The 18,339-nt window shown below is 42.3% G+C and overlaps 1 protein-coding gene across 1 annotated transcript in view; it reads right to left on the bottom strand.

The window, feature by feature from the left end:
• Positions 1–157: 157 nt before the first annotated feature.
• Positions 158–18,339, bottom strand: part of CEP89 (centrosomal protein 89) — a 67,369-nt gene continuing 49,187 nt past the window's right edge. Inside the window, exons 15-19 of the mRNA XM_010950037.3 lie at positions 17,637–17,804; positions 16,916–17,057; positions 13,850–13,939; positions 7,540–7,709; positions 158–2,936 (exon numbers count right to left, since the gene is read on the bottom strand). Coding sequence (XP_010948339.1) covers positions 2,696–2,936; positions 7,540–7,709; positions 13,850–13,939; positions 16,916–17,057; positions 17,637–17,804 — 811 coding nt within the window. The 3' untranslated portion in view covers positions 158–2,695. The remainder of the gene's footprint in view (positions 2,937–7,539; positions 7,710–13,849; positions 13,940–16,915; positions 17,058–17,636; positions 17,805–18,339) is intronic.

Raw genomic sequence — 18,339 nt, 5'->3', positions numbered from 1 at the left:
CGTAAAGTCATGAAGTATCTTCTAGAAGCTTAGTTTTGCTTTTCACATTTAGGTCTAGGCAGCACTGTCCAAGAGAAATATAATGGGAGCCACATGTGGGATTTAAAGTTTTCCAGTGCCCACATTTTTAAAAAAGTAATACAAACCCCCGGTGAAATCAATTTTAACAACACTTTATTTAACCCAATGTATAAAAGTGGTATCAATATAAAACCAATATAAAAAGCATTAGTGAGACATTGCATACATCTATTTCTTCATAGTAAGACTTCAAAATCTGGCATACATTTATGGTTATAGCACATCTGAATGTGGGTGCTAGATTTTCATCAGAAATATCTGACCTATATCTACATTTCATAAAATTTATAGCTGGAAAGGCAGGTTCGCATACCCACGTGCTCCAGCACACACGTCAGCTTTCCCGTGACTGCACTGAGATCTGCCCGTTCTGGAAGCTCGTGGCTCTGAAGTTACATTTGTTTTTGTCACTGCCATTGTTCTCAACAAACAGCACATACATAAGCATTCACAGCATAGCTGCTGAATAAATATATTTACATCATAACTAACAAAATCCAGAATTTCCTCCCTCTCCTTAGCGTTAGATGACCACTGGTCTACGAAGATTTCAACTGTTGGAAAAGGGTGGGGTCTCTCCCATTCTTCTCAGAGGTTGAGGGGCAAAGGGGTCTCTTCTGATCCCACCACCCCTCTGCAAGGGACGACTGGAAGACAGGACAGCCTCTCGCCCGCGGTCAATGCCAAATCCACAGCCACGCCCACACTCGGGCCCCCTCTCTCCACCCAGTCCTGACATCCCCACGGCTGCTTTTAAATAGTGCCAAGGGCAGCAGGGCTCTCTTGACTTCCTGGGTCACGTTATCTAACTGTCTGCCTTGGGTTACTTTCAACCTGACCAGGACCATTCTAGCACCATGTAAAGACTCACCAGGACCAAGAGAGAATGACACCAGTTCCCACTCAGACTGGAAACCTACAGGACGCAGAGGAACAGGGGCCCCCTCCCAGCAGTCAGGCCTCATCGCCCACCCCAACCTCCGGCCCCAGAGCCCCTCCTGCTGTTCACACAGCCCCCTCTGCCTCCTCCATCTCCTGAGACCCTGTCCACACTGCAAGGTCGGGATGGTCCAGCTCGAGGCTGGGCTCGGTGCCTCGCACTGCATCATTTTTTGCCATCTCGCCTGCTTTGCCCTCCTCTGCATCCTGGACTCTGAGCTTGTCTGCCCATTTCCTGCAGCGCCCAGCGGGAGGCCGGCAGAGCCCAAGCACTGCACAATCCCACCCCTGCTGGGCCATGATGAGGTCCTGAGGTCACTGAACTTGCAAAGTGTATCTGTAACATGTGACGAAGCAGAAATGTACAAACATTCATTTCTCAAGGGAAAGAAATGTTCTCCCTGAAGGCAGGAGAAGGGACAACAGAAGTGGTTCTCTAGGTGATGTGACAACAGCAGTGTCCCACGGGGAAGCCAGCTCCTGAGCATCGGTCTGGAGGCAAGAGACTCACGGGGCTGCTGCCACCTTTCAGCCTGTCTACGGATTATTAGACAGCTGGCACAAATTCCCCTGAAATAGCATCAAAGTTATTCGCTAGGTCATCTCCTAGGAGATGATACATAATATTAAATCCTGGTGAGTCTTTCTGCTTCTGGTAAAACAAAAATAAATTACAATTCTTTAACTGTTGAACAATTTTAATGAAATCTAAAAGAACAATGATTTCCCATCTCGACTTCATACCTAGCAACCAAAGAGCAACTTTTATACATGACCAGGGGCCAACACTGGACCTAAGTGCACACCTAAACTGACACAGGCCTCAGCTATGAGGGGTTCTGTGAAGGATGCGATGGGATCTACCCTCCGTACCACTGTTGAGGGTCCTTCGTAGCAGACGTCCCTGCGTTCTCCCAGCGTGCCGGGGACAAGCAGCCCTAGACGGCTGGCATCACTGCCGGGATGTCCCCGCGACTGGTCCCGAGAGGCAGGGATGGTCTACCTGAGGAGGTGGCGCGGCCCCTGGCATCCTTCTCGGTGGTGGCAGTAGGGCAGGGACCCCACCTGGATGATCAAAGTCAGGGCTCTCAAAGAGGGAGAAAGCTTACGTGGTCGCAGAAAAATGACCTTCCCCAGGAGGACAGAGAAGGGCTTGGGGGGAAGGGAAGACAGGACAGGTTCTGCACAACTTACTGGGGCATGAGGATCAGCACCTGTTTTTTTTTTTTTTTTTTTTAACCAAACAATGAAATAGCACCCAGAGTTAATGCACAGATATCACTGTGACTGCTTCCACCCGAGACTCATCCAATTCAACTTACTCATCGGACACACAGGCCGAGCGCGCGCTCCCGCCGGCCGTGCCCTCCGGCGCTTTCCCAGCTGCAGACCTAGGAGCCCGGAGACAGGCCAGCCCTCAGGTCAGCTGTCAGCCTGAGCACCGGGTCTCACAGAGCCCGGCTCCCTGGCAACGGGGTCAGAGGACGTGCCCTGGCTGAGTACAGTTCAGCAGCACTTTTTAAAAATAAAGCGAAATGTAAAAAGTGCGTTGAATTTCTGAGACAGTTCATTCCTTCCTTGCCCTGAGGAGAAGAGACACCGCAGCGGTGGGGGGTTCTGCCCCCGCCACCCGCCCCGGGCCTGGGCCAGGCGGGCCCCTCCGGCCGAGGGGGCCCTAGCCCAGGGGCTCCCGCAGACCCTGGCGGGTGGTGGGAGGTGGCTTCACGTCACAGTAGCTGAAGCTGCAGCCATCCAGCACGTCCCCCTGAGAGATGCCATCCAGGCAGGGGTCCTTGAAAGCTCTGGCAGTGTCCCCTGGGCCCGTCCTCTCCAGGGTGGCCTGGAGCAGCTCTCGGATCCTTTGGTTTTCCTTGGAGGTGGACTCCCACACAATGTCAAGCTCGCCTTCTATTTCTCTGAGAGAAAGAAACAAAACAAGGGAAAATTTTTAAATAACACAATTAAAAAAAATATTTATAAAGCCTTTATGAATCCTAAAGTAGCGAGAACCCAACTGGAAGAATGTGTAAGGTCAGAGAACAGAGTCCACTGTGTTTGGGTTCTGAGGCAAAGACTCGCAGTGTGAGCGAAGCACGGGGGTCCCTGGAAATAGAAAAAACACAAAGGCACAGGCTGGAAGCGACTTCTTAGCTTTCCTCTCTGTGTTTTGCCTTTTCCTCTGTTTTGGCACCAGTGCACACACACCCTTGTTCTCTGTAGCATTAACGTGTTCAAAAATAAAATATAATCCCTGTGGTAGCTGACTGACAGCACAGTGGCCTGGCTGTGGGCGCCCACACGGCAGGGCCCTGTGTCCCCTTTGCCTGTCCCCACTGTGACCTGCCAACACTCAGCGACCTTTCACAGCCCCCACCCACAGAGCCACTGATGGGCCCAGACACAGAGTGAGGTAGTGGGGTGAGGAGCAGACCGTGGGGAGTGGGGGTCATAACCCAGGACAGACTGGCCCAGACCACGCGGGGACCAAGAGGAACCAAGCTTGTGAGAAAAGGCAAGTCCCGAGCAAGGACTCTGTGACGGGCCCCACGCTGGGGGTTTGAGGAAACAGGGCAGACAAGGTACACGTGTCCTCACAGGGCTGTGGTCCACTGGGGGAGCAGAGTGGCATACCAGCCACCACCTCCCGGGACAGTGGGCCCCAAGGAGGGTGGAAAAGCTGGCCTGAGCCTGGGAGGAGGAGCAGGCCTTGCGCAGGATGGCAGGGCTGGGGCGGCCAGCTCCTTCACAGACACTGCCAGACGGTCATGGAAAATGTCAGAAACTGGATTACCAGGGGAACTTAGGGCTGCTGTTTAACACAGAGAACACGGAGATTCAGGGAGGCTGGGGACATGGCCACTTGTCCAGTGTCACTTTTCTTGTGAACTGCTGTTTTCTTCCAAGGCCCGTGAGGCCCGCTGTGTGCTGGACACTGTTTAATTACACTGTCTAGAAAGTCCCCAGGCTTCTGTTTTCTGACACAGAATACCCAGATGTTTGATACATATTAATGTATAGCTGAGCTCAAAACAAAGAGAATAGGAAATCTATAAGGGCAGAAAAAAAAAATGAAGATTAAATTGAAACCATGGAGGTAGGCAAATAAAACGTTGGTATTGCTTTGAGGACAAAAGCCCATGCTGGAAACCCAAATTTTTGTAGAATGGAGACTAGTCTTGGGCCCACGCAAACTGGGGTGCCAGAAAACCCCAGGGCTCACTCATATCCATGCTTTTCTTCTTCCTGGAAACACTCTGAACTATGTCTCCCAGAATTAGGCAGGTAAGTGGAGACATGTGAAGACCCCTCAAAGAAAGGATGGTTGGGTGGGTGGAAAATCTGCCAATCATCAAAAGAAATCTCCAAGAGGTTCCTTGGGGACTGTGGACACTGGCCTGTTCTCAAATGAATCTGGGGTTTGAATCTACATTGTTCCCCACTGTGGAGCATCCTCAGGCCTTAACTGGAGTGAACCAAAAGTTAAAAGACATTTTCGAGACAATCAGGGAAAAAAACTCAATGGATGGGTTAGAAGTACACAGACAAAAAGAGAATTAGTAGAGTGAAATATTGTGCAGAGGAAGCCACCCAGAGGGCAGTTCAGAAAAATATATATTAAGAAACTATACATTCATATAAATGTAATAATGGCATTGTGGATATTTGCAAAGTCCTTTTATATTAAAAAAAGAAGAAGAACATTACTGTAGACTATTTTTTAAATTAGTAATAAAATTAAAGTGACTCCAGGTTGGAAATACTCTCTGGCATCAAAGAGAGGCAAACGCAAATCCTCTCTGGAGAAAAACACCCTCAATCCAGGCCCCCAGGACTCCACAGACTAAATTCAACCCACACATGGGTTCAGAGTAAAAAATTACTGTTCATAGAACAAAATAAGCCACATAGGGCAAGAGTCAACAAAACCAGATTTCAGACCCCCAAATTCCAGGTAATGAAACTGCCACACACAGAATACAAAAGAACTATGAATGAAATGTTAAAAGAAATAAAAGATGTATTAAAAATAAGGAAAGACCAAGAATTTATTTTAAAAACGACTAGACAGATTTTCCAAAAGAACCAGACAGTATTTCTGAAATTGAAATACACAGTTGTTGAAATTAAAAACGCAATGGCTGGGTAAAACAGTGCATTGTAGAGCGCATGCCTAGCGTGCAGAAGGTCCTGGGTTCAATCCCCAGTACCTCCTCTAAGAATAAACCTAACTGCCTCCCCCTGCAAAAAAACAAAAACAAAAACCCAGTACCTTGAAAACAAACAGAGAATTAGTAAAAACAGAAATATTGAGAATTACCCAAAATGTAGACCAGAAAAACAAGGTGATAGAAAACATGGAAGATTCAATAAGAAGGTCTGACATACGTTTAATCTGAGTTCCAAAAGGAAACAGGAGAAAAGATTTACTTTAAGAGATAGCAAGTGAGAATTTTCTAGAAGTAAGGAAAGATAAAATTATAAATATAAGAGAATAACTTATACCAAGTAGACAAGTAAAAAGAAATCCATAGTTAAACACAGTGAAACTGCAGACTACAAGAGACAGATGAGACCTTAAAAGAGGCAAGAGAAATGATGGAACATCTAGTTTTAAAAATGATAAAAAATTTCTCAACAGCAGTAATGAAACAGAGAAGACAGTGGAATATGCTGAGACCGTCGAGGTAGAATTCTGTACCCAGTAAAAATCAGCTCACACGCATGAGGGCAAAAATCAGCTCACACGCATGAGGGCAAAATGCACACATTTTCAGAAAAACAAAACCTGAGAAAGCTTACTCTCACTAAAGAAGCTTCTAAAGTGTGTAGTTTAGGAAGAAGTAAGGTCTGAGATGCAAAAAAGAATAGTAAGCAAAGAAACTGGCACACTTTATGTAAGTCAAAATAAAAACACTATATGAAAACTAGTAGTATGTGATTTCTGGGGCTAAAAATAATGATATAAAATAGATTTTGCGTTTCACTTTCACAGATCTGTATCGACATGTAATGACACTAGACAACAACATATAAACCGAGTGAGAAATAATTAGATTAGAGCATTAGATCTTGCATTTGGGGGTAGAAATGTAGAGATGCTGATTAATTTTAGATTTTTTTAATGCTAAGTATGATATAATATAGTATAGTATAATGTTAAGTATAGCATAATTTAATGTTAAGTATAGTATAGTATAATTAAGTATAATGATAATTATAGTGAAATTTCAAGGGTAACCATTAGAAGAACAGAAATAGAATGTTTAACTTTCAAATCATTAAAGGGCAAAAGAACCCAACATGGAATAAGAGAGAAAGTAAAAATCAAAGTTCCATTTTATTAATGCAATTCTAAACCTCCTATCTGACAAGAAACTTGGTATCGGCCCAACTTTCACAAAATCACCATTTGTGGTGGTAAGAACTTCTGTGATTACAGAAAACCTGTTGGATAAGACTTCATTTTGCTTGGCAGTAGGAAGCATCTGGCTGAGAGAAAACATAAACCGCTATCTGCATTCTGCTTGGTATCAAATACATGGATCCTACTATAACCTGAAGAAAACCACAGCCCAGTGTCATTATGATTGTTCTGCAAGCATCAGTTTATGTTCCAGTCTGTCAAAGACAACACAGCCACTCTGAAAAGTCCAGCTTAAATGTGAAACACAGACAACGTGACGGGAACACCAGGTATACCTTCAGCAAATGTGCGATGTTCCCGAGTGTCTTCAATACACTAGCAAGGCCTCCTCTAGCACATGTTTAAATGACAAAGTGTAACTGACAGACCCTTACAGCCACAGAGCACACAATATACCCATGATCTCATGACTGTGATCTTCCAGAAAGGGACGAATCCAAAATTTTAAAGTTCTCAAATGAAAAAGAATTATAGCAGAAATAAAACATTCAATCAAAGCCAATAAACTTTCCCAAGAGAATGAAATAAAACAAAAATATCAAAGAGATGGAAAAGAGGAGGAAAAAAGGGAAGGACAATGAGAAGACTGGATTGATTTAGGAAGTCCCATATTCAAATAACAGGAACCTTTAAAGGAGGGATTAAAGAGAAGGAAGACCTGGAATCCAATGTACAGTATGGGGGCTGTAGTGAACAGTATTGTACTGTATACTTGGAAGCTGCTAAGAGAGCAGGTCTCAAATATTCTCACCATAGCAGCAGCAGCAACAAAACAGTAATTATATGAGGTGAAGGATAACGTTAACTAACCTACTGTAATCATTTCACAATACGTAAGTATATCAAATTATCACACTGTACACCTTAAACTTACACAATGTTATATGTCAATTGCTGGGGGGAAATCTTTTAAAAAAATTTAAAAAAATGAGGAACAAATAAAAATCGAGACCAATAGTAAAATCAGATAAAACTAAAATGTAAAAACAAAAACAGGCAATCAAATAAACAAAACAGGTCCAGAGGGTTTCACTGGAAAATGCCACCAAACATTTAAAAAACAAACACATTCCATGGGGCTGGGGCAGCCAGACCTTTTCTGCTGCAGCGCCTTGTCCAGGACATCCTGCTTGTCCTGCAGCATCCGATGGAGGTGCCTCATCTCCTGCCGGTACTGAGCTGTCTTGCTGGCAAAGTCTTCCTCCTGCTCTGTCAGACGGTGACTCATGTCATCCAGTTTCAGTGCCGCCTGCTTCTTGTACCCCTGGGGGAGGAGGACAGACTCTGAGTGAGGGGATGCTGCCCGTGGCCCAAGTGGATGGCTTCCTGAATACATTCCCTGCCCACTCCTTGGGCTGTCACAGCCCACCGAACTGAGGAAGCCCTGCCTAGGTCTGATCTGGGAGGGCAAGTCTGGATCACAAAAGTTATATGGAAAGTAAGAAAAGAATTTCAAGTATGATAAAAGCAAATTGCTAACTTGTTTCATGCCTAGTTTTTTACATGCTACAAATAAATGTAAAACCAAAGGACCTGGCAAGGTCTGTCACACTCTACTGGTAAACAGATGACTGAGATAAAAGCCCGATTTATTTACTTTCCTTCTCACATTTTCACTGGATAGTATTTAAGGCTAGTGAACTTCCCACTAAGCAGTCCCAAAACTGCTGTCACGTGGATTCTGACTTACAGTTCACACAGATTCAGCTCTCTTTAGAAATTATGACATTCAATTTATGTATCCCCTCTGACCCAGGAATTAGTTTACTGTGCAGTTTTTACATTTTCAGGTGAAAGAACATTTTTTGCTTTCTGATTTTGTTTATTAACTTCTGGTATTCATCTTTTTGATCAACAAATGTCTGCCTTATTTCTGCTTTAGGAGTTTATTGAGACTTTTTTTCGTAGCCAGTCTATGATCAATTTTTGAATATTCTATACATATACACACAGAGAATATATATTTCTATATATATAGAAGAGAGATCCCATTATCACTGTTTCCATTTCCCTTTGAATCTCCTGTAGTTATAAAATTTGCTTTGCATCATTTAGTGCATATTCATAACAACCATATATTATTAATTGTAATCTTTGGCATTATTAAGGCCTCTGTCTTTTTTTCCCTCTTTTTTTAGTCTCATTTAGTGCTTTTGGCCTGAATTCTCTCTCACCAAATGTAAAGACTGCAACTTTGCTTTCTTTTCGTTCGCATAAATCTGTATTATCTTCATTCATCCTTTTATTTTTAATCTTTCTGAAATACTATTTCTGATTATCTCTTGGTTCTGACATGGAATAGTGTTTTGTTTTGTAATCTAAAACTGTCTTCTAATGGGTGAATTAAGCTCATTTACATTTACTTATATGGCAGATTTGTTGCTTTATGTCTTATTATCTACAGACATTTTTAAAGACTGTAATGTAATCCATTTTCTTTGTTTTTATGCTTTTGTTGCTGTTGTAATTTTGCTACTTAGGAATGGATCTCTTTTGCTTCTTGTGGTTACTTTCATTTTTATGCCTTTATATTACATGGCCTTAGTCCCTTCACTTATCAAAAGTAACACAGTGTTAGCTCATGATAACCTTTTCTTCATTCTTCCCCCACTTAAATCTGCTTGAGCTCCTACTTGACTTTCCATCTTTAAACGATATCCTTGGACCTCTTAGTTATTAACAGATGAAGCAATCAGCAAGTTTATGCCACTCTCCACCTCCCTTCCCAACCCTTCACTTATCATTTTTCCCTTAGTTGTAGTATTTCTACATTATCAGAAAACACATTTTATTCCATCAGCCTTATCCCTGCTTTTTTAAAAAAAGTTCTAGTTCACAGTTAAATATATTCTTTGCTCATGAGCGGTTCTTTTCTGAAATTTGCTCAGTCATCTCTTAGCTGAACTCAAGTTGACTGATCCTCAGGTTTATGGAAAAAATGTTCCCAGAATTCCTACATAGTCAAAACAGTCAGAAGGGCAGCCTGGCTGGATGGAAACATCCTTGGCTCATACTCTTTCCTTGAATATTTGTAGAGGGGGTTCCACTGTTGGCATTCAGTGCTGCCGCTGAGGAGTGTGATGCCAACATGATTTGCTTTTTCTTATGTCTTCATCTTTGGCCTGTGTGTCCAAGACTTTATCTTAAAGTCAAAGGTCTTGGAGTCAATTTTCTAGGTCCATGCTGGGTCAGTTTTTCATAATGTGCCCTTTCACCATGTAGATTCAACCCTTCACTTATTTCAGAAAAGTTCATCAATACGAAGTTTTAAGAATGTTTGTTTGGAGCAGGATGTTTTGATTTCTTCTTTAGGTATGTTGGATCTCTATCACTTTCTACTAATTCTTTTTATTGATTTCTGCCTCCTTGTCCTTGCCTTCCTCATGTCTACCTTTTATGTCCCTCACCGTGCTTTTTTATATCTTTCTCATTGTGCTCCTTGTAATTTAGTCTATTTCTGAAATGGTTTCCCTTTTCCTTCTATTTCTTCCCTGAGTTGTGTTGGTTCCACTCACATCCTCTTTTGTCTGGCCATCTGTGTTTCTGCTTTTTTTGTATTTCTTCCTAGCTTTTACTGCATTATTGTTTTATTAGCTACTTGGCTACTGGTCTACCTCCTTACTTGTCTGTCTACCTACTAGCCTATCAATTCCCTTTGGAGTATAGGTTTCAATTTTGATCTCCTTGTGGCAACATTATCTCTGATGCATTTTCATCACGTGTAGCAAAACTACACTTCTATTTTTCTCCCCTTTTCTTATATAATTTTTATACGGAGGCCACTCAATTCCTTCGGGATGAGATGAGGTTCTGAGAGGGCGGGAGCAATGACTGGCTGGTCAACTTCCAAGCTTTATACACTACCTCTCTTGCAGTCCCTTCTCTAGCTCTCTGGATCCAGCCTGGTTCTGAAACACTTCTGCCTGCAGCTCTGATCCTCCCAGATTGCATCACAGCCCTGACTTCCAAGTTGACGTGCTCACTTTTTGGAGTCATGTTTTTATGGGGTTTCCTGAGATGTCACTTCAAACCTTTCCCAGGTCCCTCTTCTCCACTCCCCCAGAGGTTCTGCCCTGCCTGACCTGGATCTGGCTCACGGATTTCTTCTCTGGGTGGCTGGGAGGGCCTTTTTAAAAAAACTATTCTTATTCAGATGAACAATAATAAGATAAAGTCCCATGACCCAAGGCCAACCACTCTGAAGATCAGGCCTTCTCTTTTGGAAGTAAAAGCCAACAGGAAAACCAGGAAAGAAAAACAAACAAACCATAACTGTTCATTATTACTCATATATAATACGTCTAGGCAGACTCTCATCGTAACAGTGCAGTGTAATCCTTCTAGCCTTTCCGATGCAGAGCTGAGATATCATTTTATATACTTCTTCTGATACTGTTAAATTTTAAAAACTGTACAATATATTACTGAATTCCTCCAATAGTTATTGAATTAACTGAATACTATGTGTCAGGTGCTATTCTCAGTGCTTGGGATACACCAGTGAACAAAAACAGAAAAAAGTCCCTGCCCTTGTCAATCTGGTCGGAAGAGACAATAACCAATCAACATAATAAATAAATTACATAGTCTGTTAGAAGGTGACATTTTCTATGGAAGAAATAACAAAGCAAAGAAATGAGAATCAGGAATATGGAAAAATGAATGAACAGCAATTTTGAACAGTCAAAGTAAGCCTCACTGATAAAACGATGTGGATATTTGGGGGAGAGCATAGAAAACAAGTATGAGTAATTTAATTAATAATAAAGCAAATGCCATGTAATTATCATCTAAGTCAATAGATAGAACAAAATCAATATCCTGGAAACACCGAAGTCCCAACCCCTTAAGACATAATCATTAATCTCATTTTTGCTATATGTTTTTCCTTACTTTTTTTTTTCTTAGTTTTAAAATCTGTGTGTGCCCCAATTTTGCCTGTTTTAAACTTTATATAAATACAGCCATATTACAGGTACTCATTTATGTTGTGCTCCTTTCACTCAATATTATGTTTGTGAGATGCGCTCGCTAAATATTGTAAATATAGTTTGTTCATTTTCATTGCTATTAGGTATTCCTTTATGACTGTATCACAATTTATTTATCTGTTCCACTGCTGACGGATATGGGGTCATTTCATTTGGGACAATTATGAAGAGCGCTGATGGGGTCATTTCTTTACACGATTTCTGGTTGCTCCTGTGTGAGGGCTTCTTTCTCTGGAAAGGCTGAGGGAGGAATGGCTGGGTTGTGAGCTGTGTGAATGTTTTCCTTTACTAAGGGTTAGAACCAATTTCCAGCCCCAGTAGCCACATAGAAAACTTCCCACTGCTTCATGTCATTGCCAAACACCCTGTATCGTCAAACTTCTGAATTTTTGACCTTTTGGTACAAAAGGAGTAAAAAACCCATTTTCACCCTTTGGCCACTTTTAAGATTTCCTCTTTGCCTTTCGTGTTATGCAATTCCACAACAACACGTGTAGATATAGATTTCTTTTTCTTTATCCTTTTGGTGTTCAGATTATGACAGCTAAGGGGGGGGTATAGCTCAGTGGTAGAGGGCATGCTTAGCATGCATGAGGTCCTGGGTTCAATCCCTAGTACTACCATAAAAAAAAAACAAAGATTATAATGACAACTAAGTGTACTTTAAGATTAAAGATTAAATTTCCTATAACCTCATTTATTTTAAAACTGTGTCAGTTGGTGAACATTCTGTGATACAGCATTTGTATCACACAAATAAAATTCCTGGAAAACTAAGATATCGGCTAAGAATTTATGATGACATTCTAGAAGTCAATACAACTCCAAGTTGAATTACCTGGTTAAATTAAGTCATCCCTACCACCGGAAGCCACAGGATAGATTCCTCTGAGTTCTGAATGTGGGACTAATACAGACATTTTGAACTTTCCCTCTTAGCAAAAGATTCCTTTCTTCAAGTAGCATCATGCCTAAGAGCCCACAGTTGGGAAGGGTGGAGCTGCTCTGGTCCAAAGAGGGAAGGAGTTCTCTGCACTGGTGGTGAGGGCGTACCTGAGCACACAGGGCCATTATAAATGGGAACAGTGATGCTCTGGTGGGTGTGCTAGTCATCCCTGAACTTAGTTCGAGGGAGGTGACCTTCCCTGGGCGAAGCGCAGAATCCAGGTCAGAGAAGCTTAAGGATGCCGTGTGGTACAGACCCTACTGGAAACCAGAAAGACCTTCAGCTGGCATCTCTGTACTACTTGAAAATCCGAACGTACAAGGCAATGTGGCTCCCCAAAACTTAATATTTGTGTCACTTAAGCAATATTTATGAAACATAGGAAAGATAAAATCTGTTCTTCACATTAGGACATATATTTGAGTCTGAGCAATCTTAAATTTTGCTTCATTTTTTTCTTTTTTAAATTGAATCTTTTTCCTGTAAAAAACTTTGGTCGGGGGGAGGAAATTAGTTTTGTTTGTTTTTAATGGAGGTACTAGGGATTGAACCCAGGACCTCATGCATGCTAGGCATGTGCTCTGCCATTGGGCTATAGCCTCCCCTCCTTGCTTAACTTTTTAAAAATAAATAATTTAGGACTAAAATGTACATTCTTTAAAACAAAACAGACAAACTTACAGCATATGTTTACATACATATATATGCATACTGTTCACCCAATACCACAAGTATTTACATACAGCCAGCCAATGTTTCATTTTTCCTAGTTTGCTAATTTTCCAATATATGAAATGTCACCAATCTATTTCTCTACTTAACAGGCCCTTATAATCACTGTCCTAGACACACACACACTTGAGCGCAGAGGTCCTAGATCTTACTCCCCATGGTCAGAGCCACGTGCCCTCACAGACGCTCCCCTCACAGGGCCTCTCCCGGCCCCGCCCCTGCCCCTGCCCCAGGGAAAATCAGCTTGGCTGGCGAGTCTTTAGATGCATGCCCAGAGGCCGGCAGTCGGAACACAGGTGACAGGGAGGAGAGCAGAGGTCAGGTGAGGGAGGTGGCCAAGGGTAGGAGGGTCGGTACAATGAGAGCGGCCTTCTCAGGCAGAGAAACTGAGGGCGCAGTCAGGATTCGCGGGAGAGGAGCCGGTTTCTAACCGAACCAACAAACGCTGGGCTGGATCACAAAGCCCAACATCAACTTAACAATACAGCCTGGAGATTTTTCCATGTCTTTTCTTTAAAAAGCAGCTGTGCATCACCTTACTGTGCGGGTGAACCAAAGATAATTTAATGAGTGGACAGGTGCTATTTCTGCCCGAGAAACCCACACTGCTCTACTCGGAGGATGAGCAGGGTTACACCCAAGCAAAATGAAGTATTTCCTTAAACATGGAAATCTGACCCCAGGAAGCCTCCATTCCCATTTGACAGTAGAATCTCTGAGGCTTCGACCGCTTACCTTGACTCTTTCCTGCAACCTTCCCAAGCGAATATTGTCTTTGAAGATTTTGTTGAGAACGCCATGCTTCTCACTTTCTAAACATTTAGCCTATGGGGTAAAGGGAAAAGAAAAACAACGGGCTCTCAGTTTAACAGAAAAATTAAAATAATGAAAAATTCTTCCGCAAAGAGTATTACCATTCACAAGTAATCTCCATTCTGCCACTCGTCCTGGCCCGATGCCCCTCGCACCCCCCACGTCTGGATTCCCACCCACAGTGTGAGGGCTGCGGGCAGAACTTGGGCAAACAGCTGAGGAGGGCAGGAACTGGGAACAGCAGTCTGGGCGCCCTCCTGGGCACAAATGGAAGATCTGAACCCCTCAAACAAGGGGAATGTGAGCTTCCAGGACACGTCTCTGTTCTTGGGGAAGACGTCATTCCTCAATAAGTTAAATGCCAAGATGCAAATAAGCTTCTAACTTGACTATTTGAATAATTAACAAAATTAGGGATAACTTATGAACGAGCAATGCCATTCTCCAAACCAAACGTGAAAGGCAGCAGATCCAAGAGGGATGTCATGGAAGCTGAATGATTTAGATTAATATATGGGACATGAACTGCTATGCACTATAAATTAACTATTTCAAATCGTGAAATTAAAAAAAAAAGGAAAGGTGAGCATTCCTTCCAAGGTAGAACTAGTAGTGACAAGTGATTTTCAAGAAAGCGAAACTAAGATCCAGAGAGTTAAACTTCCCACAAGTCACATGGAAACCCACCCAAAAGGTGGGATTAGAAATGAAGAGGCCAATATCAATAAATTAAGATATCAGGGGCCCTCACAAGGCCCAGGAGACCAGGGCAGGGTAAGGTGGGGGTGCACGGCCAACAGTCACAGGAAAGGGCAGAGGCTGCCAGTCCTTCCCCTGAACCCCAGCTTGAGAGGCTGGCCTTGGGGCTCCCATGGGCAAGGAGCCTGCAGGACCAAGGGGACAGCATGTCTGAGCATATACCAAGGTCCCTTATGATGGGTGGACCCTGGGTGGGTTGACAGCAGCTCCCCCCACGTCTGAGGGGTCTGAGGATTCTAAATCCGAGCGTGGCTTTCAGGCCATAATAACAACGATCAAGGCGGGAGGACAGAACATATTTCATTAACAGTCTGTTGGCTTAATCTGCAACTTTTAAGTACTCAGATAAGCAGTATATGGCTCCACTTGTATTTCCATCCTGGGCCACAAGTATGAGAGGTGGGCCTGAGGGAGACCGTTTAAGGGTTGGGGAGGCACTCACCTTCATCATGGAAACCTAGTCTGCTCTTTGGCCCAGGTAGGAGGTACAGGGCCTGTATCCTGGGGACCCTGCAGGTCTGGCCCTGCTAACAAGATGGCCTTGACACATGGAGGCCAGGTACCCAAGAATGTTTGCTAGATGAATGGGTTGGTTTGGCACTGCCCGTTTTTCAACAAGCTTCTGCTCTGCCCTCTTGATATTCCACTGGGTAATCTCAGGAGGCACAGCAGAAGGGGAAATGGGTGCTCAGTGCTGCTACAGAAAATGCCAGAGAGTTCAGCACTTGGGCTGGGACAGTGACCTCTCAGGAGGGACCACTGATTCAGTAGGTTGGCATGCTTTTAAGGCTCCCGCCGTGCCATGTCAAGGTCAAATTGCTTCTAAAAGACTCGGGGACTTAAAAATCACTAGCAATGTATAACCAGGCTTACCACACTCCTAGAAGGAACTATAATAATAATACAAATATATATAATATTCTAATAGAAGTACAGAATAGACTGGCTTAATTAGTATTTCTTTTTTTGGGGGGGTTAGGTAATTAGGTATTTATTTATTTATATGGAGGGACTGGGGATTGAACCCAGGACCTCGTGCATGCTAAGCACACGCTCTACCACTGAGATATACCCTCCCCCCACCATTAGTATTTCTTTTGTTACAAGTAAAGATCAGCATTTTCCCCTAAGAGCCGTGTCCTATTTATATCTCCCCTTACATAAACAAAGGCTAAAAGCCTCTGTCCATTTTTCTATGGAAGAACTTAGTACCTTTCTAACAAATGGGACTAAGCCTGTGACACATCCTGACAGCCTCTCCACCCCTCATCCGCCCTGGAGGAGAGCGGAGTTACTTCCAAGTCGCCTGATTTCTGACTCATGGAAAGTCAGCTGGTCTATTTGGGATGACATCCATTGAATTATTACTTCAGATCCTATACCACCAGAGATTTGAAACATTCCTTACGTAAACATCTTTAAATGTACACAAACAATATGCATTCAAAGTAGAAAAAAATCATAAAATGCAGGTTAAGCAAAAAGATTTTTTTTTTTTTAATTTAATTTTTTCTAAGATTTTTTTTTTAATTGCCAGTAATTCTACCATTTGGAGAGACAGTGATCTAACTCACTATTACATTTTGTGGTAAATTCTACGAGACTTTTTTCAATACATATATAGCTTGGTCTGGCACCTGTCTTCTTTCACTGCACAGTCTGCTGAAGACATCTTTTAAAACCAACATGGAGATGCCAGAATCACGGCCACGGCACCCCTCCTGCTGGCTGGGCAGTGCTCCACTGTCTAGGGCCCCCAATAACTGGCTCGGTTCCTTTCCTCGGGACTGGTGCTACTAGAAACCGCAGCTGCCTCTTTGTGCCTTTTAAGCTGTGTCATTAGGATAAACTTTGTTCAACTCGTCTAGGATTCTTACGTTTCATCTTCAAACAGGGACTATGTTAAAACAGCTTTAAAGAGAGAACATGAAGATGCGTGTGTGTATGTAAGAGACATCTGATGACTACTGTTCTTGTTACATGGACTGATTCTGTTAGTTCACCTTGTAAAATGCCATTTGCCAGTTATTTAAAAGTTCGGGTCATTTGCCTTTCAAAAATTTTTTTTTTCCCCTGGTTGAAAAATAAAAGTTTGCAGAATTTGAAAATTTGCAGTTGAAATTTTAAAAGATGAAGCTTTGGATACCTTTGTTAAAAAAAAAAAAAGCCTCTTAAAATTATGTTTGCATATTAGCCTGCAGTGTAATTGAAGTAACTGAGGAAACTTACCAAACACATGAGATTGTCACGTTCCTGGGTTACGTTCTCTGCTAGGCCAATAAGATTTGCCAGGTACTGGTGAGCAGACATTTCATTCTCCATGGCTTTTTCCACTTGCTTTTTGAGGATACTAATTTTCTTTTGAGATCTCCTAGAGAGTTCCCCCAAATGATGGAATAAAAATCTCATTAGCCTAAATGGCTAGGGAATAGTGAATATCTGTGTTATAAAAGAGCAGGCATGCTAGCATTTAAGTGTATTCTTCAGCAACCTAAATCTTCTATCAAGTTTCAAGGTGAGAAAAGGTAACTGAATTTAATTTTAAAGGAAGCATAATTATTGACTCCAAACTAAGTAAGTAAATAGGGATCACAAAATGCTTACACAATTAACAGGCTATTACATATTATTCTGTTAATTTTTTGGCACATGTTCTGAAAGAGATATTTTTGAAAAAGGAATTCAGTCATCCCTGGATTAGACTTTTGGGAAATACTTAGTAAAGAAATTCTGGAACTTTCAGTCATCATTATGACTATCAACCATAATTGAACGATAATGTTGGTTCATGTTGGTAATATTTTATATTTAGATATGCAGTAAGCTTGATTATCCCTTTCCATTTTATAACCAATATTAGAAAAAGAAAAGATAAATAAAATGAAATAGAATATTCAATTTTTTAACGACCAAAACCAAAAATTCCAGCTTAAGAGAAAATATAGAACACCTATTTATTTTCTGTGCCTTTTCGAGTTCAGCTTCCAGCGCCTTGTTTTCAGCTGTCAGATTGGTCTTCTCTAACAGCAGACTCTTTTTCTGCACTTGCAGGACCGCCAACTTCTCCATCAGCTCTTCCATCTCAGCATTTTCTTTCTCTTCTTCCTTCTGCAACTGGCTGACAGACAAAAATATCACAAGTCTTGTCAAGTCTGTATCTGGCACACTGAGGTTAAATGAGGCAGCCACTGCTGGGCAGTGACAGATAGCCATGCATATACATACATACATTTGTTTTCATATTCTTTTCCAGTAAAGGTTATCACAAGGTATTGAACACAGTTCTCTCTTTAATCATCTTGATAGCATCATTACCTATCTGTGCATAGCTACAAGCTTAGTTTAATTTGCCGGTATTGGAACCATATGTAACAGGAACAAAGATGCATAACAGGTACCCAACGGGACTGTATATACTTTAGTGTCATTATGCCTCCGAGACTCACCCATCTTTCTGTGTGACTACAGAATATTTCATTGTATCAGTAATACCAAATGCTATGCACTCATTTTCCTGCTGACAGTCACCTGGGCTATATTCTGCACACATACTTGCAGGATTCTCTAGGGCAGGGCTACTCAAAGTGTGGTCCTCAGATGGGTGTCAGTCTCCAGCTCTTTGATACTTGTCCACAAGGTAAGTACAGAAGTTG

The sequence above is a fragment of the Camelus bactrianus genome, chromosome 9 (assembly GCF_048773025.1).
Source record: "Camelus bactrianus isolate YW-2024 breed Bactrian camel chromosome 9, ASM4877302v1, whole genome shotgun sequence".
NCBI lineage: Eukaryota > Metazoa > Chordata > Mammalia > Artiodactyla > Camelidae > Camelus > Camelus bactrianus.
The sequence above is the reverse complement of the archived record's forward strand: the minus strand, read 5'-3'. Positions and strand labels throughout refer to the sequence as shown.